This window comes from Corvus moneduloides, chromosome 16 (genome assembly GCF_009650955.1).
Source record: "Corvus moneduloides isolate bCorMon1 chromosome 16, bCorMon1.pri, whole genome shotgun sequence".
Taxonomy (NCBI): Eukaryota; Metazoa; Chordata; class Aves; order Passeriformes; family Corvidae; genus Corvus; species Corvus moneduloides.
Window position 1 is genome coordinate 15,840,697 of NC_045491.1, and position 25,045 is coordinate 15,865,741.

A 25,045-nucleotide genomic window follows, 5' to 3' on the forward strand; every position below is an offset into this window, starting at 1 on the left:
TTCCCCACCCCATCCCATTGCATCCCATCCCATTGCATCCCATCCCATTGCATCCCATCCCATTGCATCCCATCCCATTGCATCCCATCCCATCCCATCCCATCCCATCCCATCCCATCCCATCCCATCCCATCCCATCCCATCCCATCCCATCCCATCCCATCCCATCCCTTCCCCATCCCTTCCCTTCCCATCCCATCCCACCCCACCCCGCCCCATCCCATCCCAAACCCTAACCCTTCCCTTCCCCTTTCCCTTCCCCTTTCCCTTCCCATCCCCATCCCATCCCATCCCATCCCCATCCCATCCCATTCCCATTCCCATCCCATCCCACCCCAGGCCCCGCCCACAATGGGGCGTGCCCACCCGGGGCCCCGCCCCCCGCCCAATCACCGCCCATTTCCTGCCGCGCGGGAAAGCTCCCTCGGCGCATGCGCGCTGCGCTGGGGGCGGGGCCAGGCGCACCTCCGGGCGTGCCCTTCCCTCCGCGCCCCGCGAGGCGCCGCGCCCTTCTCCAAGATGGCGCCGAGCAGCGCGCCGCGCCGAGCTGCGCATGCGCGGGAGGCGCTGCCCGGCTCTGATTGGCCGCGGGCGGCCGGTGAGCGCTTCCGGCGGGAGGGCGGGGCGGGCCCGGGATGCGCCTGGCATAGCCCCGGCACCGACACCGGCCCCGGACCCGCGCGGGCCGCGCCGCCCGCCGCACCCGCCCCGTCCTCCCGCGGCCCTGCCCAGCGCCCCGGGGCTCCCCGTCCCGCCGGCCGGGGGAGGCCCGGGGGCTGGCTGCCGGCAGCTCTCCGGTGCCCGTGGCTGCGCGGCCGGCGGGGGCTCGCCGGTGCATGGGCGGGGAGGCCCCGCCGGGCCACCGCCGGCCATGAGATGAGCGGAGCGCGGCGTCCTGCCTAGAGCCGCCCCGGGGCCGCCGCGGCCATGGTGAGCTGGGGGAGCGGGGCCCCGGGCGGGGACGGGAGGGATGGAAGCGGAGGGGGAATTGTCCCGCGGGGCCCGGGACACCGGAGCCTGGGGGGCTGAGGAGCGGCTGCATCCCCCGAGCCTCCGTCGTCACGCGATGTAAAAAGCCGGGAAGGCAGAAATTCCTTCTGGGAGCGTTGGTGCCTGGGGATGTTGGGAATTACAGGTTTTACGGCGTTACAGCCAGTGAGGGTGCTGAGGGGGGTACCCGGAGCAGCTGTGGCTGCCCCTGGATCCCTGGCAGTGCCCAAGGCCAGGCTGGACATTGGGGCTTGGAGCAGCCTGCGACAGTGGAAGGTGTCCCTGCCCATGGCAGGAGTTGGAACTGGATGAGCTTCAAGGCCCCTTCGAACCCAAACCATTTCGTGATTAAGATTCTCCGGCGCCAGCTGTGGGTTTGCCTTGATGGCCTCCAGTTTAGCCTTGGATAAGCTGTAGGAATGACCTGGATTCCTTTCTGTGCTGGAGACATCGGCCTTCAGCTGCCTCCCCGCAGTGCCAGCCGGGGCCACCGGGAGATGCAGGGGCAGATACAGCACGCTCTGACTTGCACAGTCTCTTCTTCCCCGTGATAAGAAGCCGCAGGAGAGGTCTCTGATCCTTTGGGTGCCCGCAGAGCCGGGCTGGCAGGGCTAGGAGGTGGGAATATGTCTCCAGGGGATCGGGGTGCTGCTCACTGTCACCATCCCAGAACTGCTGTTCTTGTTTTCCCCTTGTACTCACAGGGAGAACTCGTATCCCAGTATTTATTGGGATGCCAAAGGGAAGGCACAAACGTGTGCTTTGCAGGTGGGCAGGGAGAGGGGAGATGCTTTCAGCAGCCCTGGATCTGCCCATGGGGCTCTGCCTCCTTCACTGTCTCACCCAGAGAGTCCCACTGAGCACAGGCTGTAGTTTCTGGCCTAGTTTTCACCTCTTTCTAGCTTAACCTGCCTTAGGTGATGTAGGATCAAGCTTTGCACCCCTTTTCTTCTGGAATTTGGGATCCTGGTTGTGAATTTATTCACCCAGGAGCTGAAGTAGTCACAGCTGCTCACTGTGTGATGTGCTCCTGGTACATGATGGGTATTTTATTGGAGCTTTGCTCTCTGTAGCCCATTCAAGTTGAGCTTCATTGGTCCCTTGGAGAGGCTTTGCTGCTCCATCTGGGATGTGCTGGAGTGGGATGTGGTCTCCTCAATAAACACGGCAGTAGCCTGCTGCTCCTAGGGGTGTGTGGATGCTGACATGCTCCTGACGTGTCTGCCACGTGTCCCAGCTCTTTGTGGGTTTAGCTTCAGCCAAAGGGTGACATTTTTGAGGTGGATTCTTCTTAGAGAACACCCCAGGTTCACAAAGATGATTAAATGGCTTGCAGGGTTTGGTAGGCCAGGGTGTGCACTTCAAATTGCAGGTGGCAGAAGGACTTGTTAGTTCTTCCCTCGCTTTCCTGTGGATACACATATTTATCCTCCTGAATTACACTTTGTTTTCTTCTTTCTTTCCCTTGAACATCCACTATTTGGCTCAGCCACGAGTCCTGCCTGTGGAAGTTGAGAAGCAGTCCCTGGCTGTGCTGCAGGATTTACTGTTGTAACTCATCATGTGACTCCTGTGCAAGATTTTCCTTCTGTTCCCATTTCCTTGGAGCCTACAGATGGGCATGTTCTACTGCTAGTGCACCCTCCTTCCCGGAAACAGTTGGAAAAGTGTGAAGATGAGCTGCTGGAAGGCACACTGGGAACAAATAAAACATAATTCAACTCTGCTCCAGAATAACAGGCTGCTGGAAGCAGATTTTCCGTAGTGGGGTTGAAATGGAAGGGAATGAGCAGGGATGAATTAGAGCTTGATTAATTGGGGAGGGATTTTGGGAGGAAATTGGGAAGGCAGGAGGGAATGCAGTGATGCACAGTGAGCTCAGACACTACAAATGTTGTAGAACAAGTGCCTGTTTGCTGGGCTTAGTTGCCACTCATGGCTCAGAAATCTTAATGCCACTTAAAATTTGGGTTCAGAGGAAGCTTCAGTCATTCTTTGCTTTCAGAGGTATTTGCAGAGAGCTCTGGGCATCCCTGTGTGGTGGCTCTTGGGGTGCTCCTGCTTGTTGTGTGTGTAAATAGGGCTTGTGCAGTGTCCAGTTTGGGGCTTTCTGTAGGAGAGGTGGTGAGGATGTCGTGGTGTCTCCGCAGGGAAAACAGGATATTGCAAAATCCAGGTGGGTTTCTGTGGAGTTCGACTCTAAACACACAGGAACCAGATCCAACTTCAAACTTTTCTCCACAAATTATTGTATTGTTTCCTACTCAGCTTTTAGGGTCCTTCTAGAGGATTTTAGTGAACAGCTTCAAGGTAAATATAGTTCATGGAGCTATCCTTGAAGGGATTTGTTTTCCGTCCAATAAGCCATGTCTTTGTCTCATCACTCCTTCCTTCACCTTTGTTGCTTCCACTGGTGAACATGAACCATCTCTGAAGCCCTGGGAGCACAGCTGGGATGTCCTGAGCAAACCACTCCCCTGGGAATTGCATTTGTAACTCCCATGTGAGGCTGGAATTTCGGTGATTGCCTCCTAGGAAATACATTCTTCAGTTACGTGGGATTTGTATCCTGCCAGCAAATCCAACAGCTTAGGAGAAGGGACTTCCAGGAAATGCTGCTTGGTGAGGTTTGGGATTCAGAGATGCTGCAGAGCTGCAGACAGGCTTCTCCCAGAACAAATCACAGTTCCCTCGGGTTGTCCCTGGGCCTCCCAAGCGAGCGGCCACGCGGGGAGCAGGCAATGGAAGTGGCAGCCCAGATCCAGGGAATCTCGTGTCCCTGTTCCCGGTGAGGCACATGGAGCTGCTGAAATGGGAGCAGGCAGTGGGCGTCTGTAGCTTGGATGTTTCTGAGTTTCCCACAGCAGCATCCTGGCTTTCATTCCATAGCCTCCCTTACCACCTTCCCATTTTTTAGCAGTGAGTGCTGTTGTTTTCTCGTGCTTGAAGCTGCCTGGTGGTGGTTTAAGCCTTCCATTCACGAAGGAATGAAGTGTGTGTGGATTGCAGCATGTCCTGCCAGGTAATGCTGGTGAGCCCTGGGTTATCCTGGTGCTTGTGGTTGCCAAGGAGCTCCTGCTCGATTACCAAATAACTCCTGTTGATTCTGTGTGAGCCTCGCTGAGCTGGTGGCCCTGAGGCTGGCTCAGGCTGTGGGCTGTGAGCCAGAGCTGCTGTGGGGAGCACTCCTGCTGTTTGCAGGTGACTGAGGATGTTGTGACAGGAGGGAGCAGCAGCTTCTTGCTCCTGCAGAGCCCCTTGGCCTGGCTGTCCCATCACCCTGGGGACACTTGGGCCCCATGTGGGCTGTGCTGCCTGTTCCTGGCTGAGGTGAGCTCAGGGATGCTGTGCTGCCTGTTCCTGGCCCAGGTGAGCTCAGGGCTGTTGTTCCTGGCTGAGGTGAGCTCAGGGATGCTGTGCTGCCTGTTCCTAGCTGAGGTGAGCTCAGGGCTGTTGTTCCTGGCCCAGGTGAGCTCAGGGCTGCTGTGCTGCCTGTTCCTGGCTCAGGTGAGCTCAGGGCTGTTGTTCCTGGCCCAGGTGAGCTCAGGGATGCTGTGCTGTGAGGACATGGGGAGGATGCTGCTGCTGCTGCTGCACAGGCAGGAAGTGCTGGCACGTGGCGAGGTGGGCTCAGCTTCACAGCAGGGTTTTGGGATGAAGAGAGAGCTGAGCGTGCTGTCCCCTCCCTCTGTCCCCCAGAAGTGCCAGCTGAGGTGCAGCATCAAAACCACACCACTGAGCCCAAAGTTCTGCCTGCTCTCAGTGCATCCCCTTCATGTGCAGTTCCAAATAAAAGCAAACCCTTTGTTGAACCCTTCTGACTCAATCAGCTGCTGAGCAGAGAAACAAGAGAGTAGGAACTCGGCAGTTCCGGCCTCAGCTCCAACATCTGGCTTCCTTTTTTGGCTGGCAAATCATATTGTGACTTTGTGTGCCCCCTGGTTATCTCCCCTTTATTAAATCATCAAACTGGAGCTGATGATTGATGCTGGGGAACTTTCCCATCTCTGCAGCAAAGCCTGGGTGGCTCCAGAGATAAACGAGGAGTGGGAACTGTAGCAGGAGAGCTGATCTCTGCTCGGATGCTTCCTCCAAAAGCAAAGCTTTTTCTCAGAAGAAAACAGCTCATTTAGCAGAATGGTTGCACATAATCCCTTTCAGGACCTATAATAATTCCAATACATCCATATTTCAAAGAGCTGGGTAGCTAAATGTAGGCTGCACTGGCTCCAGGAGGACTAAAAGCCATCAAGGCAAAGTTGTTGAGCCTCCAGGTTCACTAAATGAGCTTGAAAAGCTCATTTCCACTGGCTGTTGCTGATGGATGGGTGGTGGTGGTTGTAATTGTTTCAGCAGAAAAGCATTAAAATGTGGCAGGTACCACAAAGCTCCTGCCATGGGGTTCAGGGCTGTGGAGAGATCACTCCACGTGTGGATACATGAAAACGCCAAGAATTCAGGGTTCCGTTTGGTGAATTAATTGCACATTGCTCAGTGGTGTCATTTAGGAAAGCTGCTGTTAATGTTGTATTTATATGTTGGTATGTGCGGAGTAGGAGAAAATGGAGCTTTGAGGTGTATAGGCTGATACCTGTCTGGTAGAATGTGCCCTAAAATCCTTCCAAATCGTTGTTCTCTATCAGACAGCAGATATTTCCTCTTAGGAACTATATTTGTATTTGGGTCACTGCTGCCTTGGCTTTCTCTGCGTCCCAGGTGTCAACATGACAACCTTCCTCTGAGAGAAGGAAAAGGAGGTGTTTGCTGCTTTGTTTTATCAAAATCAAATGTTTAGGCTCCCATTTAGATCAAATAAGTTTTGGAATCCCATTTCCAGTGTTTATGAAGTGTGCAGCATGTGCCTGTTCTCCCTTGAAGGCCTCATTGTTCCAACCAAAATGTAAATATTAGTATTTTGGTAGAGGGAAAGCAGTTGGCTTTTCCCCCTACTGATTCTGATGGTCAAGGACTTCCCTACTCATCCACGCACCCTCTGGGGTTTATTTGTGGGTTCTCTGTCCTCTGGAATTTTGGGAATGATGCAGCTTCTCCTGGGCTAAGAAGCACCAACAGCTTAAGGTGAAGCAGCTCTTTTCCAGTCTTACCTTCCCTCCACACACATTTGATGCCTTTCTTTATCCATGTTTCTCTTTCCTGTTTACACTCAGGATACTTTCACCCCACCAGAGCTATTCCAGGCTCTTCTAGCAACACCACAAATTCCTTATTTTTTCTCCCCCTGATCTTCCCTGACCCTTCTCCTATGTGGACCATGCCCAGAATTCCATTTCTTCTCCCATTTCCAACCCTTTGCATTCACGCTCTAAATTACCTTTTGTTTGTTCCAGCATCTCCGGGTTTGTGGCTGGATCTCTCTGTGTATTTTTAGCAGTTTGACTTAATATTTTATTAGGGCTTTAATTGCAGCGTGGATTTCTTCCCAAGAGGGATTGTCCTGGTTCCTTTTTGTCCCCTCTTTGGAGAAAGGAGCGTGCTCATCTGTTTTGTGTACTGGCTTGTCAGGATGCCAGAGCCAGCACTGGATGCAGCTTTCCAGAGGGGAATGTGTTTTGTTTTTTTTCCTTTGGAGAGATGTTTTGCCTGAAAAATCTGTGTTGTGCTCAGCTGCTTCATTGAGTAAGAACAGAACAGGTTTCTTCTGCATTGCAATTCCACCTTTTCTTTGGGACGAAGAGCAGTTTCTTCCATGGAAGTTTGGCTCAGTGGTGGTTTCCCTGGTGTTTAAAATCAGGGTCTGGAGAGGATACAGCAAAACCGGCTACTCAGCATGGCTGCATTTGTTGTTCCTCATCCCAATCCCTAATCCTTTGGTTATAGGGGATAAAACTGTATTTTCTACAATTCCTTGGCTTCCTTTTTGCAAGTGTGAAGGAAACAAAGAGGAGGACGATGTGATCCATGGTCTCTGCCATGGAAGTGTGGGGTCAGTGCTCAGGAGGCAATTCTTGCTCCCATTCATGGCTGGGGGCTGCACCAGCCATTCCTCTGATCCCAGGAGTTGCTGGGTTTGGGATTGAGGGAGGCTGCGGGGGGAAAAGGCAGCTTTGGCTTTCAAAAGCTGCTTTTTCCTGTTTTCTGCTGGTGCTTGATGGAGCTGGTTGGGTCATGGTGCCCCTTTGGATGCCCCAGGACAAATATCCCTCCACTGGGCCATCAGAGCCCTCCTGCTGTGGACAGAGAGCCGGAACCTTCCCGGGGGCTGGACACCCCGGTTGTCCCAGAGCTGCAGGGGAGAGCAGCAAAGTGCAGTTGTGAAATCTCCCAAAGTGCAGAAGCTTTGCAGATGTCAACATCTTGTTTTTCTTTTAATTGGACTGGATGTTCTCCCTGTGTGAGCTGTCCTTTGAAAACATTTTAATTAACAAAAAATCTTTGTTATTCCCATGGTAGTTTCATTATACACTCTTAAATGCCCAACACAAGTTTTAATGCTCTTGCCAGGAATAAAATTTAGAGTATCACAGTCTTTTTTTCTTCTCTTTGACACGGGGTGAGGGTCTGAAAATTCCACATTTTTGTGTAGTGTAATCACACCTCCTTGGAAATCAGGTCTGGCTGGTGTAATGTATTGGGTAAGGTATAATCCTGGCCCCAAGTTTGCCCTAAACCTTGCACTTTGGGTAGCCAGGTGTTGGGAGAGTTTTTCCCCATGGTAATGGGCTTAATCCTGCCAGGCAGAAGTGGATGTTGGAGAACTACCTGGAAAAATCAGCAGGATTTGCTTGCTGGAGCTGCATCTGAGTAGAGGTGCCCCTTTAAGAAATATGCTGAATAATTGTTTTTTTTCTTACATTCACTTTCTTTTTTTGCTTGTCCTGGTGCTTCCCATTTCCAGCTCTGCATATGTGCATAATTCCAGAGACTCCTTCACTTGGGGCTACAAACAACTGTGATTCAGAGCCTTTCCCTGGGTATTATTGGGAGTTGTCTGGAGGCTGAGATAAATAAGGGTTTATTTGCGGCTCTGCTGACAGTGAAGGATTTGAGAAGTGTTTTTAAAAATCTCTTCGTGCATCTTGAACTCCTTAGAGCTGCTACACAACCATGCTGGGTTCTCCACTCCTCTCACTTGGGGTTGTCTTTTCTTGTCTTCTCTCTGGTCAGAGGAGCTGCTACATTTGTACAAGTGGGGAGGAACAAGGGTTTGGCATTTTTAAGTGTCAAATTTATCTGTAAGAGCATGAAAAGTGTTCCCTTTAGGAAGGGTCATTATAACCACAGGAAGGATGTGGAGCTGCTGGAGTGAGTCCAGAGGAAGCCCCAAGGGCTGGAGCCCCTCTGCTCTGGAGCCAGGCTGGGAGAGCTGGGGGTGCTCACCTGGACAAGAGAAGGCTCCAGGGACACCTCAGAGCCCCTTGCAGGGCCTAAAGGGGCTCCAGGAGAGCTGCAGAGGGACTGGGGACAAGGGATGGAGGGACAGGACACAGGGAATGGCTTCCCAGTGCCAGAGGGCAGGGCTGGATGGGATATTGGGAAGGAATTGTTCCCTGGGAGGGTGGGCAGGCCCTGGCACAGGGTGCCCAGAGCAGCTGTGGCTGCCCCTGGATCCCTGGCAGTGCCCAAGGCCAGGCTGGACACTGGGGCTTGGAGCAGCCTGGGACAGTGGGAGGTGTCCCTGCCCATGGCAGGGGTGGCACTGGATGAGATTTGAGGTTCCTCTGACCCAAACCATTCCATGATTCTGTGATGGGTGTGGGGTTTTTAGACAGACTTCAGCTAAGAAGGCCCTATGGGCTGCAGTGTCAGTTCATTTGGCACTGCTGCTCATCTCTTGATTTCTGGGCCACTGGAGGAAGATGATGGCGTTTTGCTTAACACCTTTTACAGATACTTTTTACAAGGATTTTTTTATTCCCTTCACAAATAGTCTCCTCAGAAACATACTCATTTCCAAAGGATTCCTTGGGATCTTTTTTCCACCTGCCTGTTTAGAAGTTGGGTTACTTCACCTAAACCTCTGGAGAAAGTGGTGTCTCAAACTGAGTGAAGCATTTGGGGCAGCCCTGTGGTCCTGCCTGATTTGTTTAGGTAGAGAAAAGGGAAGTGATTTGTTCCTCGTGCCTGTGGTCCTGGGGCTCCTGCACAAGCATTGCCTTGCAGGGAAGGATGGGATCTCCCTCCAAGGGGTCACTGGCTGGTTTGGAGGGTGGGGCATCCTGGGGAACCCAGCAAAGGGAGAGCGTGAAGTGAAAGCAATGATGCAGCTTGGGAGGTGTGAGTTTCTAGACTTTGCTGGGGGGAATTTAAGTGAATTCTGAACTGAGACAACCAGAATCACCTTGCAGTGTTTTACCTTCTGGAAGCAGCCCCTGGCAGCTGAGCGCCCTTGGCAGATGCTCAGCTGTGTCCGTCTGAAGAGCGGATTTTGTTTGGCTGGTTTTGCTGATAACCCACAGAATGAAAAGTTGTTATCGTTGATAGCTTAAAAAGTGGTGGCCAGCAGCTGAGAAGTGGCTGAGCCAAGTGTCTGCTGGGGAAAGGCTGATGACTGTGGCCGGATTGTCACATTTAAGTTGCAAGTCCAAAAAGTGACTCCAGAGCCACCTCTGCCTGCTGTGCTTTGGTGATGTGCAGGGTATTGATCTTGAGGAATCTGCTTTGGGTGCTTCTGCACTTCTCAGCTGTGTATTGTTATTTTAGCAACTGCTTGTTTGGGAAAATACTGTGTTGCTGAGCCATTTCCAGCGACTAAACCACAAGAAATCAATTAGGAAGTCACCAGCACGTGACCAGCCGCCTTTCCTGGGCGTCAGGGACCCAGAAATCACTCTTGGGCTCATCTTCAGCAAGCATGGCTTGAAACAGCACTGTGCCTAAACCTTCCTTTGCTTATTCCAGCCTGCTGGGATTGTTTTATTCCTTTGCTGGGTTTCTAAGGGAATTCCTAGGTGCTGAAGCCTCTGGGAACTGCTGGGTGGAGGACACTGCTTGCTGGGCTTGGTTATGTGGGTTAAGAGTGACTGGGTTAGAAAGAATCAGACTCAGACACTTGAGCCTGTTAATCAAAGTTCAACCTTCAAACCTGATACCTGGTTAACTGAATCTGCCTGTCCAAGAGGGTTTAAGAAATCAGATCCCTTGGGTATTGAAAAAGGTGCTGATTACTCGTGGAGCAGGCAGCGTTACAGGTAAGATGATCTCTGGTGCAGAAATCAGGTTGTCACTGCTGGCTCTCCATGGCCTGTTCCACACAGCCCTGCTCAACCCGGGGTTGTGCTGACTCCTTAGCTGATATTTAAATTCAACACTGATTCCTGACGTGCAGCCAGATTCCTGAAGAGGGGAGTTGTCCAGCCAGGAGGGCTTTGAGCAGCTCTGGAGCTGGCCCTGAGCTGTGGGACCTCGGGGACACGGAGAGGAGCGTGCGTGGTGCCTTTGCTCCTCTGCCAGTTGCCTTGAGGTACAGCAGCAATCCGTGACTTTTATGCCACAATTGAAGCAAAAACTCTACTATAACAAGTTTGCAAAATCTCCCTGTTGTTAGTGAGATGCTGAAGTTGTGGTCTCTACAATGAGTGAGCCGGGGGAGGGGTCAGCTGTGCAGCCAGAGCTGTCTTGACGCAGCCCCAGGAGCTGAGCACAGAGCACAGAGCGAGGCCCAGTCTACTTTCGGTTCTTTAAACCACAAAAACATCTCTGAAGTGCAACGAGGAAACTGAGACTGAAGGCTGAGCCCCTGGTCTGATAGCATCAGCAGAGCACTGCTGGGGAGCACGGATGCTGTGGGCTCCTCGTGTCAGACCTCTGGTAAGAGACCCTGGGAGTGAGGGTGAAACCCCAAATTCTACAAGTTGTGGAAAGGATTAAATATAATGAGTAACACTGCTTTTGAACTCCCAGCTCTGCCTGCTTGTAGTGTGTATTTTTCTTCTCTGGAGCATGTGTTTGGTGTCCTACAACTTTTTTAAAAACACTTCTTAATTCTGCTTTTCTTGCTAAAAATAATAGTGCACTTCTCCCACGAATTTCACTGCCCTGAGTGACCCAGGGCTGTCCCACGGGTTCTCCAGTTTTTATGAGCAGGCTTGAAACAACCCACAAGCTTTCTGAGAGTGTGATTTCTAATTTACCTGTTCATTATCATGTTGTGTTAGAGCTGGGGCAGGGAGGGGCTCTGAAAGACACCCTGGTAATCCTTCAATGAGTAAATTACTACCTCAGTACATGGACATGTTAGTATTGTTAATACTCACGATACGTATGTGCATCATTAAGTTAGGCTGGACTATAAATAATATAGAGGGAAGAAAATTAAGCAGCTGGAGTGTAGTTGTTTGTGGTTCTAGGTGTGTGACTGTGCTATTAATTAACTGCACAGCACTGGAAGCAGAAGGCTCCGAGGTGGAAGAGGATGGGACATCGCAATTAGCAAAGACAGGGTGATGATGAGTTATTTTATACAGGTGCTGTGGTTGAAATTTCTTGTTTCTTCTCTGTTTTTTTAACCCTGTGCACTGGCTTGTTGGTGGCATCATAGCAATTCCAGCTGGGAATGCTTCCAACATTCAGGATTCATGTTGTGTGCTCCTCTGCAGTCCCTCCTCTCCTGGAAGAGTTACCCACAAGCTGGTAGACGTAGCTGATAATGATTTTAACATATAAATGTGATAAGATCTGAATCCTGATAACTGGGAGGAGGCTGAGCTGTGCTGGGCCATGTGTCTTGCACTGGAGATGGCAGGAGAGAGGGGTGGGTGGGATTGAGATGGAGAGGGAGCTCCAAAAAGTGAGGAAGCTGCAGAGGGATCTGCATTTGCTGCCAGTGCTCAGTGTGGGGGCTTTGTGGGCTGGGAGCTGTTAAATACAGCGGGAGCAGGGACTGCACAGGGGCTGACGGCAGGGATGAACAGGGGTGGGCGTCGGAATCCAAACCAGGGTGGGTGCAGGGGGTGGGAACAACTCCCCGACAGAACTCCCCGTCTTTATTTAAAGAGTAGAGATGCAGAAGGGGGGTTTGATCTGCTCTGAGGGCTCCTGGGGTGCAGCAGAGCCAGGGCTTTTCCTCCCTGCCGCTGGAGGAGGTGTTGGGAGTTTGCGTGGTGTAAAATCCATCCTTGCAGGTCAGGAAGGTGCTCCAGCGCTGCCTGAAGGATGAAGTCACCTCTGTAACACTGCAGCTGCAATTAGCATCTTACTAAAAAAAGCTCTGGAGAGGGAATGCCTTAAATTTGTCTTGGAGTGATATCCATTTGCAAACACATTAGGGCAAAACTGAACAGAGCTAACCCTCCTCTTAGTTGTCATCAGCCCGAGTTGCCGTATTTAGAGCATCGTTTGTGTGATGGATGCTCTAATGGCAAACATTACAAGGTTAACAGCTTGTGTTTTTATGGCAAAGCAGTAGAGAAAAGCTTTCCCCTCAACAAAAAAATCCCTTCAGAGAGCGTCAAATGAGATTTGAAAAAAATAGAAAGAAGAGGAAGTGAACTCTAAATGAAAGCACTTGTGGAGAAAATGGCTTTAGAAAGCACTTCCACGTCTTGCAGAATGAGCAGGTGCTTTTTTAAGGGCTATGGTTGTGTTTGGTGATATGCAAACTAAAATTAGCATTGTGTCTGCTACTCAAGTGCATGTGCAGTGTCTAAACTGCAGCCCAAGGATCGCTGCTCTGTTGTTTGCTGGAGTTGGATGAGTAACTCATTCTACCCCACTGCTTTAGTCATAGTCTCCACCTGAGCTTGTTATGGAGTCAGCAGCAGGGTACAAAGAGTTTTGCTTCTCCAGAGCCTCACTGATGTGCAGCTGCAGTATTGAACAGCCTGAAATGCAGGAGGTTGGCAGCTTTTTTTTTTTTTCCCTCCCTTAATCAGCAGAAATCAGTTAATGACTCATACAGCTTAAAATGTAACTGGAGGATAGCCCTGAAATCAGCTGGTGGGGTAGGTCCTTCTTGTGGTGCTTTGGTGGATGGAGAATGTTGTTGGATGTGCAGGTTCTTGGTAGCAAATTTTGTATTTTCTGGCAGGAAAGGGAGCTGTTGGAGCTCATTTTCCTGCTTGGGGGAGGGCACAGAGGGTTGGAGTCCAGAGATAACTGGAATGAGTAAGCAGCTCCACCCCTCATCTGATAGCGGTGTGAAACACCTTTAGCAAACCTCATGAGGGGACACTGGGTGGGAAGGACACAGATTGACAGTGGCTCTCTCCCACCCTGATCCCACAGCAAGCCCTGCTCGGGTCAGATGGGACAACTGCAGGAAGAGCAGACCTGGAGCAGAGCTGCTGCTTGCCCGGTCTGTGTGGTGTGGACCCAACCCAGCACTTACAGGCACCCATTTTGGGGAGGATCACCTGTGACACACCTCCTGGAGATGCTCTTTTGACCCAGTTTCCAGGTCAAACTCTGGATGTCCTTCTGGAACACGGGAATCTGCAGCTGCGGCTGTGTTAGCATTTAGCCCTGCTCCCTCTCGCTCCCCTAAGGGAGCTGTGACAAGGACATCACCTTTGGCCAGGGGATCTGCTGAATTTGGCAGCCAGGGCCCTTGCTGTGGGTCAGAACTCAGCCACAGTGCTGAGGCAGGAGTGGATGGTGACGTGGCACATCTTATCTCCAGTGCTTTTTGTGAGCTGCAGAGTTTTTCCTGGTGAAAAGCTCACGTTACCTGCTCTGCAAGCAAGGGTTGGAGAACTGGATATGTTTTCCTGTGGTGGTTGTGAGAAGAGAGAAATGGTATTTCCTGATTGATCCAGCCCTGGGAGGCGCTAGGGGTGAAGGGGTCAGGTTTGACTTCTGAAAGAGAGTGGGAAGTATTTCTATGTCAATAGTTGCATATTTAGTAATGCCTCGTGGAGGTGAGGCAAACTGCCAGCCCTGACATAGAAAACTGGGGTAAATTCTGTTCCTGATGGTCCACACTTTCCCTGAAAACCTTGGAAAATGAAATCTCTGCATGACCCAGAATTTCAGACCAGAGCCTGAACTCAGCACTGCTGGTTCTGCCTGTCCTTCTCCTCGATGCAGAGTAAACAGGGAGCCCTAAAAGAAAGGAAACTGCTTGTTAACATGGGAATAACACTAGGAAATATTCCAGGTGCAGTCCCAGGTGCTCCAAACAGCTGGACTTTGATTGGAGTCTCACTAATCCACTTCCCAGGCATCTGGGTACAGGTACAGCAACCTTCCCCTGCAGCTCTGCACAGCATGTGACCTCCTTATCTCAGTGGCCTCCTTATCAGAGCCTTTGCTGGAGAGCTGGGGGATGACCACGTGCCCCAGGATCTGGGTAACTTCAGGAATACCCGAAGGCATCAGCAAATGCAGGTCCTTGGTAAGTCCAGCCTGGAGGTAGAAGGGGATCCTGGGCTGGGCTTTGGTTACCTCAGACAATTTTTCCTTCTCGATCTTCCTTTGGCCAAACCTCCCAAAGAGCCCCAAGAAGTCAAACAAGAGGAGAGAGCAATCTTGGAGGTCCTGCTGTGTCTTTGTGCCCAAGGTGGCCTTGGATGCTCTCCAGCCTGGGCTTTTTGCATGAAATCCTCGTGTTGTGCTCTCTGGTTTCTTTTCTTCCTGCTTTTGACACGTTGAACATCACGATCGTGGTGTTCTGCTTTGGAAGATTAACTGTGTTCCTAAGGAATAGAATCTTCTAAATCTCAGTGCTGAAGCGAGTGGAGGACATGGCAGATGTTCAAGATTTATAAGAACTCCATAATTTATTTCCAAAAGCAGGATATAAATCTTGAATCTTGGAAGAAAAGTATTTATGTCAACTATTCTTGCTGAAGAAGGATTGAATTAAGTATCCAAAGATGTCTGAGCCCTTCCATCCTGTGAAGGACCAAGAGTTTTCCATGGATTGAAGTGATCTTGGTCTTGGATGGTGGAAGGTGGAGTGGGAGAGCAGTGCTGCTCTCAGAGGAATTTGCATCAAATCGAGATTGGAAACTCATCTTTGGGGGTTTGGCATCAGAAACTGCTGGTGAGACTCACTCTGTGAGCAGCAGAGAAATGAAGTGCAGGGATTTAGGAAAATACTGGATTTGTATGTGTGGGGCTGCTTGGGAGGAACTGAGGACAACTTCTGTCCCACAAACGTCCTAAGTGTGGCTGTATCCTAAGTAATTAAGGACTCCACTTAGTCAAATATTTCTTTTTAAAGTGAGGCTCTTATCCACAGTGGGGCTGTTATCTGGGAACGGCGACTGGCAGGAGGCTGATCCGTGGCTGAAGGGACGTTTGCAGCCCAAGCATAAAGGGATTCAAGCTGGAAACTTGAGCTGCAAACGTGGCTCTGCTTGGATTGTTGGTTGTTTGAAGCCAATTTCCCACTAACAACATCTCTTCCTGAAATAGTCCTTGGTTTCTAGAGCAGGGCTTTAAAAAGCAAGAAAAAAAGGAAAAAGCGGGGATGGAAGAGGAAAGGTAGGATGGGATTCAGTATTCCTTTGTAAATGGAAATGGTTGGTGTCCTGCAGAGCATCCACTTCCAGCTGCTGCAGAGCAGAGCCCTCAGGGTGGAGTTGTTGGTGTTCCCGGGGGTTAATGCAGTGAGGAGGGGCTCCTGCTGCTTGGCCCTTGGGAAAACTGCAGTGCATGGAAATGGGAATGAGCAGAAGCCTGGAGTGTTTCTGCAGGATGTCTCACATGCTCTTCTCTGCAGGAGACTGCCAGGCATGGCTTTCGTTTCTGGTTTGGGGGTTTTTTGAGGCAAAAATTTCAGTTTTCTTAAATGTTTACTTTGTTCGTGTGCTTGAAGGTCTGGGCTTGAATCTTGATGGGTTTATTATTGATAGCATGGGTTGAAAACATTGGAGAGACAGCTCTGGCGTGGCCTGTGCTGTAGCAGGACTGTTTCTAAGGCTGTTGCCTTGCCAGAATAAAATCATCCCAACTCCAGAGAGCTCCAAAACTACAGCTGGATGCTAATCCTGATAATTTCTTTAAGGCTTAAAACTGTAACTAATGATTTCCAAGAATAAAAGCTAAATTGTGGGGGGGGGGGAGGGGGGGCTGTTCTTCTTGAATCAGATTGCTGAATACTGGCACACTGCTTTTTAGAGTGCTGGAAATGCCTTAATTTTTCAAGCTTCCTGAGGAGCAGGATGGCACCAAGGCAAAGACAGGAAGAGGTGTCAGGGGTGACAGAATCATGGGATGGTTGAGGTTGGAAAAGACCTCCAGGATCATCGAGTCCAAGCTGTGCCCCATCCCCACCATGTCCCCAGCCCAGAGCACTGAGTGCCACATCCAGGCTTTCCTTGGACACCTCCAGGGATGGGCACTCCACCACCCACCTGAGCAGCCCATTCCAATACTTGCTCACCCTCTGTGGGAAGAAATTCCTCCTGGTGTCCAGAAGAAATCCTCTCAAAGTTTATGCTTCCCATGACAGGATATTTATGATTGCTGAACATCTGAAAGCATCTTTACTCGAACTTGCTGTCTTTGTGAGAGTTATTTATTCGCTTAAAATTCCTGAATGCCACGAAAATAAAAAGTTTGTTGTGTTGCTGTCCTCGTGAACAGAGCTGAGCAAATGCTCCTTCATGTCCAAAGCTTTCACGTGCAGTGGACAAATCTTGCTGCTACCGACGAGCACTTTGAATTCCCAGTTATTTGCCCCGTGCTGGATTCTGGTGCATCTGGGATGTTCTAATGCCACCCTCCTGTGTCAGAGTGATGCCTTAGGGTTTTAGCTTTCCTATTTCTCATGTATTTGTGATCCTGCAGTTCTTTAGTATGTAACTGTAAACTCCACACAGCCTGGTAGCTGCTGTTCTCCCATCTTGGTCAGACAAAACAATTCCTCTCCAGGCCTGGGAATCAAGGACACCTCACTGCCTCAGGCCCCGAGAAATGTAAACAACAGTGAGTTGGGGAGGAGCAAACTTGGGGTGAATGACTTCATTACATGGAGCTGTAATTGGGGGATTAACCCCCGATATGCAAATGGACCAAACTTCCAGAAGTGTGAAAAACCCGTGACCCAATGTCCATTTTTGGGTGTAGCCCCTGGGGGCTTCATCTGCCCTAAATGTACCTGAAGTCTCTTCAATAAATATAACTGCTTTTATTCTCTTAATTTTGTCTGGCCTCTGGTTTTAGGTAGTCCCTAAAGGCATCAAGAGTGGGAATTAGTTGTAACTCTTTCCTTCAATGTCATTCCCAGGCATCAGAAGAGGCCTCGCTGCGGGCTCTGGAGAGCCTGATGACAGAGTTTTTCCACAATTGCACAACAAATGAGCGGAAACGTGAGATAGGTGAGTTCCTGCCTCTTCCAAGGATGCTCCCGGTGCTATTCCTGCCTGCAGCCCTCAGCAGGGGGGACTGGTTGTGTTCAGTCTGTGCCTGACACTGAACTGGCATCTCCCCCTCTCCTGCTTAGGTGGGAACTGGAAGGAAAGGTTTCCATAGTTTGGGTTCCAGGGAATCTATGACAGCTCCTATGGATGATACAGCAGTGATATTTTCTCTGTACATTGTTGGATTGTGTGTCCTGGAAAACCTCTGCCTGGAGATGGAGCACGGACTTCAGCATTAGGAGTGCAAAGCCAGGCTGTCCCAGTTCTTGTGGGATGTCAAGCAGGAATAACAGCAATTCCCTTTGGGTGGTGGTGTTAAATATGTCCTGGAAGGCAGCAGGGATCCTGCAGGTGCTCTGGGGGAGCTGCTTGTGGTGGTGCTTGTAAAGAGGCACATTCCTTTTATTCCCCAGCAGCCACAGGGATGCTCTGAGGGCTGGAACCAGGCTGGGAGAGCTGGGGGTACTCACCTGGACAAGAGAAGGCTCCAGGGACACCTCAGAGCCACTTGCAGGGCCTAAAGGGGCTCCAGGAGAGCTGCAGAGGGACTGGGGACAAGGCATGGAGGGACAGGACACAGGGAATGGCTTCCCAGTGCCAGAGGGCAGGGCTGGATGGGATATTGGGCAGGAATTGTTCCCTGGGAGGGTGGGCAGGCCCTGGCACAGGGTGCCCAGAGCAGCTGGGGCTGCCCCTGGATCCCTGGCAGTGCCCAAGGCCAGGTTGGATGGGGCTTGGAGCAACCTGGGACAGTGGGAGGTGTCCCTGCCCATGGCAGGGGGTAGGAATGGATAAACTTGAAGGTCCCTTCCAACCCAAATAATTCTGGGATTGTTGTGTTTCTGCCATCTTGTGCCAAAAGTGTGATCAGCATGAAAGGCTTGTCCCAGAAATCCTGTAAAATAAACAACACAAGGTTTTTGCTGTGGTTTTTCCGATGGTGATCTCCTGCGGAAAAGGTATCCCTCACTTTCCTGCTTAAATTGCAGGAAAGAAAACAATTGATTAGGCCTTAAATTTGCTTAGCCTGTAAAGCAGTCCTTGTGGCTTTTATCTTTGTCACATTGTCACCTCGAGAGAAGTGACCAAATCCTCCCCTGAGCGTTCAGGGAGGTTTCTGCTACCCTGAGCTGCCACAAAGCCAGCAGCTCTTGGAGTTGCATTAAAAGAAGGTGGGTGTAGAACACTGTGGTCTGAGCTGCTCCTGCTCTCTCACAATGACCCGAAATCCCAACATTTGGCTTTCACAGCTAAAATAACAATGCTCCTAACACAATTGTTGTGTGATTTGTTTTAATATTCACCTCTTAGTCTGCTGCAGTATTGATGTCAAAACTGATTCTAACATGGCACATCTGTTTTGTTTTCATTAAAGCCTGTTGTTCCATTGCTTTCAACACTGGAGAATGTGATTTTATTCTATTTTTTGCCTTCCTCCAGGTTGTTTGGGTCATTCCCTGAACACAGGGTCTCTTCCCTGCTCGCTTGCTGTGCTATCACTATACATTGTTATGGCTTTATTTGCAGCTACAGAATTTTAATGGTATATTTTACATCAAAGTCAAATTAAAACTGAAGTACATTTTAAAGTCATATTTTATTTTTATGGGTTTTTTTTTTTTGCAGAGGAGCTTTTAAATAACTTTGCCCAGCAGATAGGAGCCTGGAGATTCTGCCTGTACTTCCTGTCCAGCACGAGGAATGATTATGTGATGATGTACAGCCTGACAGTGTTTGAGGTGAGGGCTGAGCTCCTGCCTGCTCAGTGCATTCTCTGCCTGGTGCAGTTTTATCTGGCAATCGATTTTTTGGGGGGAAATGTTTGTCTGAAATGGCAGCCCTGGTAAGTACAGTGATAAAAGATGCTTTTATTGCTCTCTGCTAGAGAGGTTGCTTAATGGCAGGCTCAGAGTGGGAGAATATGAATCTTTGTACACAAATTGAAGAATTCATTTCCTGGCATCTCTAAGTACAAATTACCTCCAGTTTCAGAGGCTGCTTGAGTTTCTGCACAATGCTTTTAAGGGTGTTATTGCTTTGAAGCTGTTTTTATGATCAGAAAGATGGGGGTGATTACCTGCTCCTGGCTCCTGCAGCCTTTGAGTGCTGAGAGGGAAGGCAAACTTGCTTTTATTTTTTGTTATTCTTCTGACATTTTGTAGTTGTGGTTGATGCTCTTGAGCTACATCCTGCAAGCTTGTGCTGGTTGTAGAGGTGAGGGGTCTCTCTTAGACAGCCACATCCCACTCTTCACCTGCTTCAAAAAGAACAAAATTTGGGTTAAAAGCCTTGATCTTGATCTCTGTGTCTACTGGACTAAGCAAAAGTATTCTGTGAATAGCTCTGTTGTGTCACTGATTTCTCAGTGACCGGCTCAGTGTCTTTCCCTGAGGACATCGTGGGATTTGGTCCATGTCACACCTCAGTCTGGGCCATTTGTGGCCTGTGTGTTGTGTTCTTGGCTGGGTGGGCACTCTGAGCTGTGCCCCTAAATCAGAGGAGTTAATAGTCCCTAAATCAGGGGGGTTTATAGCCCTTGCACTGAGCCACTTATTAGATAAATTACGTGTTCCAATAAAAACTCTGCTCTTAAAAGTTGTGTTGTTTTTACAAATTATCCACGTAATTGTTGATTTCTTCTCTTAAATATTCATTTGACTTATTAGGGATTGCAGAGGGAGTCTGGACCCCATCTGAAAATTGAATCGGATTTACCTTCCCCTCAAAAAGGGGTGATCATGGCAAATGACATAGGAATTATTCCTGTTCAGGGGATGGTGTCCCACTGATTTTCCTGATGAGTAAAAGAAAGGCAGGGCCAGGAGTTAGATTCAGTGATCCTTGGGATCATCCTGTGTGGATCCTACCAGCTCAGGATATTTTATGGACTTTGGTTACTGAGCCTCTGCCTCCCTGGAGGGGCAAAAAGTAGCCCTGAAAAACCTAACTGTGCCCAGAATAAAGAAATCACTGTGCAGTGCAGAGGGAGGGATGGGAGTCCCCAGCCCAGCTGGGAGATGAGGATCTCTCCGTGGAGCTTGAATTCCCAAAATTAACTGGTGCAGTGCTGGACATGAACTGCTCCTCAGAGCCATGGTGTGCCCCAGCCTGCAGCTTCCCCAGCTGTCCTTGGGTACTGGATCAAAGGGCTGTGCTCACAAGGATCATTCCCCAAACTGCCCAAGGACATGGATTTCCCAGACTGTTTAGGAAGTTAGCAGTGCATTTGGACTAGAACTCCTCCTGGCCCCCTTCCAGATGAATTGTTTTCACCTCCTGCTTTTTGGAAAAGAAAACATCTTCCCACAAGCATTTATAGGGAGAAAGCTGCTGCTGGCAGGTGGGAGGAGTAGGGCAGAACACAGTGGGCATTAAAGGGTGGATGTTAAAGCTAAAACATCTTCCAGTTTTATTGGGATTCTGGACTTGCAGCAAGGAACCCTCAGCTGCTTGGCCATTGTTTTTAAGCAGTACTTCTGGATTTGCTCTGCTAGAAAACACCAAAACCAACTTCTTTGAGGGACTTCTGTATAAATATCCCTGTGTACCTCTGCACTGGGAACTGGAGTCTCTGTGCAGTACATCCTACTGTGGATTGCATCTCCTTTGAACATACATCACCTTCCAGTTTCGGATATTTGAGGCTTCTTCCAACCCAAACCAGGCTATGATTGTGATCTTCAGCGTTCTCCTTCTCCAGGCTGAACCCTGCAGAGGGGCACAGACATTGCCTCAGCCTCCTCTCTGGGTTATCCCAAGAGATTCAGCTCCAGAGCCCTAAATGGGTTTGTAGCAGGGCAGGGAAGCAATTTGCAACTCTGCTTTTCTTTGGATTCTGTCTGGCTTTAAGTGGACTAAAAGCTTTCTGTGCTAGTGGTGCCTTGTCACTGCCAGGCAGTGCCTGCTCCAGTGCCCTTCCAGCTCAGCTTCAGGAGACCTGGAGGGCATCAGAGGCATGGAAAACCAAACCTGCTTCCCTGATTTTCTTTTCCTGCTTCATCCAAGGCTGTGCTTCCCCCTTTAGAGGGGGAAACCTCAGTGCCCAGGGTTAAAAGGTAGAGAAAATAGTTCTGTGCCTGCCACTAGTTCTGCTTGACCCAAAACCAGTTAAACCAGTAACTTCAGCTCCATTGTGGCACTGCCAGTCCTGGGCCATGAGGTGCAGCAGCTCTGTCCCTGCTTTGTGTTGTTCAGCCTGGAGAAGAGAAGGCTCCAGGGACACCTCAGAGCCCCTTGTAGTGACTAAAGGGGCTCCAGGAGACTGGGGACAAGGCATGGAGGGACAGGACACAGGGAATGGCTTCCCAGTGCCAGAGAGCAGGGCTGGATGGGATATTGGGAAGGAATTGTTCCCTGGGAGGGTGGGCAGGCCCTGGCACAGGGTGCCCAGAGCAGCTGTGGCTGCCCCTGGATCCCTGGCAGTGTCCAAGGCCAGGTTGGACATTGGGGCTTGGAGCAACCTGGGACAGTGGAAGGTGTCCCTGCCATGGCAGGGGTGGCACTGGATTGGGTTTAAGGTGCCTTCCAGCCCCAACCAGTCTGATGTTCCCTGGTTCTCCACGTCCAAGGTGAGCTCATTTGGCACGTCCTTTGCTTTTCCAGAACCTGATCAATAAGATGTGGCTGGGGGTCCCATCCCAGGACAAGATGGAGATCAGGAGCTGCCTGCCCAAGCTGCTGCTGGCTCACCACAAAACTCTGCCTTACTTCATCAGGAACAAGCTCTGCAAAGTCATCGTGGACATCGGCCGCCAAGACTGGCCCATGTTCTACCACGACTTCTTCACCAACATCCTGCAGGTAAGAAGTCTGCCCATGAATGAAGTCAATTTTTCCCTTAGAAACATCATTTTGTTTCCTTGAGCAGGGATTTCTTTTGATGAAGATTAAATATTAAATGTTGCTTCATAAATTCCTTTTTGATTTTGTGGTAACCCTCAACTTTTTACATGTTACATTTCACTCTAGGGTTGAAAGTGTTTTGAGGAAGGAACAATATTGTGCCACAAGTATTCACTTTGAATTTTAACTATTATGGGCTAGTTCTTGAAAATGCAGGGAGTGTAGGTTGTTCTTTAAACAAAAGAAAATCAATAAAACCATGGATGTGTCACTGATTCTCAGAAGGGCAGTTTCTCAATGGGGCTGTTGGAGGTTTTTCACCCAACAGCCAAAGACACCCCAAAATCTCTGGTACCTCATCCTTAAGGTCACTAATGGGATGTTGTGGGGGTGTTTAAGAGGGCTCCTGCAGGAAGGCTCAGCTATGAATTGGAGGATCCTGACTGAATCCGTGTTATTAGCTGAAATGTTGGTTGCACTTCAGCATCCTTACAGGGAATCCTGAGCCAGGCTGCTGCTGGAGCCTCACCAGGCTGGTGCAAACCTCTTTTTGTTGGAGTATTTTGTCTCCAGTTCCCTTAAAATTGTTCCTAATTGGCTTAAAGAGGCTGAGTGTAAACTGAAGTGCTGCACAGGCTTTTTCTGCTGACATAATTACATGATTTGAATGCAGCAAAGCCCACGGCCAAGCCACAAGGCAGTTATTTAAATCCGAGTCCTTGAGTGGCAGGAGTTTATTTGTTAAGGCAAATGGATCTAGTATTAATTGCAAAATTAAAAAAAAAAAAATACTATCTTGGCTCCAGAGCTCATTGCTGGCTGGTGTAATCACTTTGCTGACAGTGCTCTGGAGAGGGAGGTGCTGCAGGTTTTGCCTCAGTTGTCAGTTTGATAACAAATACTTGGAGATAACTGTTTCCACTTGGAGTTTCACCTCTCATTTCACCTGGATCCAAACGGAAAGGCAGCCTGAGCTCTCCTGGCCTTTCTAGCACCCTGGGGTTATCTTAAGGGATTGCAGAGCTCCCTTGAGGAATCTATTTTCCCTTAAGCCTCTCCTTGTGAGCTCAGCAGCGGAGGGAAATGTTCCCATAAATTATGTGGCAGACACATTCCTAAAATGTTCAGAAAAAATGGAAGAAAAACAGTAATGCTGAATTCCAGGGCCTCAACAGAAGGAAGAGTAGCACAGGAGCAGAATGATTTGCTGTTAGAATTGCAGATGAGCCCTGTTCTCAGGACTTCTCTGAGATCATTTGCAACATGTTCTTTAGCATTAAATTGTATCCCAGTACTCTGAGTAGTCTCTAAACCTTTTACTGAACCTCTGGAGGGGTGGAGAAGAAAGGTAAATTGAGCTATTGTGTTGTCATTCTGCAAATCCAGTAATTCTACATAAAGTGCTGCTTCCTTAGAGGTTTAAAATTTGTTTAGCCTGACTGAGGTACCAGTGCCTGGTATTGCTAAAACTCCCTGGGTTTGTCAGAAAATATTCTGAGAGATGATTTTCAGTCCCTTCACAATTTACCAACAAGTTGGGTGTTTCATTGAGCTCTTTGCCATCTGCTCCTGTGTCTGGGACTTCCTTTCCAAAAGCCAAGACGTGTGTCCAGATGAAGAGCTTTTAGATGGGCTGTTTGCTCCCCAAATATTTCACCAACCTCAGTGTTTTTAGCGGTGTTAACTCAGCCTGGCTCTCCTTTGGAGGGTTAGGGGATCAGGACCAAAGTCAGCCTGGATTACAGAATTATGGCTTCAAGGATTACTTGTAGCAAGCAGGATTGGTTTTGGGCCTTTTTTCTCCCAGAGAGAGCAGTGCATAAATCCCTTTGGATGTGTCTGGTCAGCAGTGAAGAGGTGGAAAGAAAACTTTGTCCCACTTGAACAAGTCTTCAATATCCCAGTGGCTGATGGAGGCACAAGTCAGCTTTTTGTCCAGCCCTGTTCCAGCATGGGCAGAAATTTCTCTCTCTGGGGGAAATGCAATTTCCAGTTTGAGATGAAATACAGGTGCAAAGGGAGGTCAGATCCCTCAGCTGTGTCCTGGGGCTGTCTGTCCTGGCTGCAGCCTTTGGGCCGTGTGGGAAGGGTGGGATTTTTCTGGGGAAGCTGCTGGGCTGTGAGATGTGAGCTGCTGGTGCTGAGGTGATGCTGGGCAGGGCTGAGGTCAGAGGATGCAGCAAACAGAAGGGACAGGCTCTTCCTGTGAACGTGCTGAGACACAGAGCATGTGCAAGGACATTATGAAAGCTCTCTTGAAACCCCAAGGATTCCCATGGGGCTCAAGCTGTTGCAACATCAGAGATTCACGTCTGGGGAAATTGAATGTATCTGTGGGAGGTGGTGTGCCCTCGGTGGCGAGGCTGTTGTAAACCGTGAGTAGTGTTGCTAACCCCTGTCTGTCAGTGAATGTTGCCCTCACACTGCTCTCCTGTCCTCCTCAGCTGATCCAGTCTCCTGTGACCACTCCCCTGGGCCTGATCATGCTGAAAACCACCTCGGAGGAGCTGGCGTGTCCCCGCGAGGACCTGAGCGTGGCCCGCAAGGAGGAGCTGCGCAAGCTGCTCCTGGACCAGGTGCAGACAGTGCTGGGGCTCCTCACAGGTACGAGTCACACGGTGCCACCCACCCTCGTGCCACTGCCAGCAGCGTGTCCCCCTCGCCAGCCAGAGGTGCTGCTGGGCTGGCACTCCCGGGGCTCAGGGAAGCAAAATGGGGGTGATGTAGTGGCTGCTGCTGCTGCACTTGGAACACTCAGCTCTGCCCTGGGTCAACTTAATATGAACCAGCCTGTGTAGCAGAGCAGCTGCTGGGCTCCCTGTGTGAAGAGGGATGGAGATTGGCTTTGGGCTCGCTAAGAGAAGATGTTGTTGAGTGTTTCTGTCCCTTCTCAAAGCACTCGAGGTGTGTTCTGCCCACGTTCTCCTGCAGACTGCGCTGTTTGTTAG

The 25,045-nt window shown here is 49.9% G+C and overlaps 1 protein-coding gene across 3 annotated transcripts in view; it reads left to right on the forward strand.

Annotated features, from left to right (window-relative positions):
* The first annotated feature begins 774 nt into the window (after positions 1-774).
* XPO6 (exportin 6) overlaps positions 775-25,045 on the forward strand; it is a 56,796-nt gene continuing 32,525 nt past the window's right edge. The window contains exons 1-5 of one of the 3 annotated variants that reach the window (XM_032125918.1): positions 775-930; positions 17,123-17,213; positions 18,882-18,994; positions 21,858-22,055; positions 24,542-24,701. In XM_032125918.1, coding sequence (XP_031981809.1) covers positions 928-930; positions 17,123-17,213; positions 18,882-18,994; positions 21,858-22,055; positions 24,542-24,701 — 565 coding nt within the window. In that variant the 5' untranslated portion in view covers positions 775-927. Of the gene's footprint in view, positions 931-10,733; positions 10,759-17,122; positions 17,214-18,881; positions 18,995-21,857; positions 22,056-24,541; positions 24,702-25,045 lie in introns of those variants that run through there. The other 2 variants (XM_032125917.1, XM_032125915.1) reach the window with 2 other exon arrangements.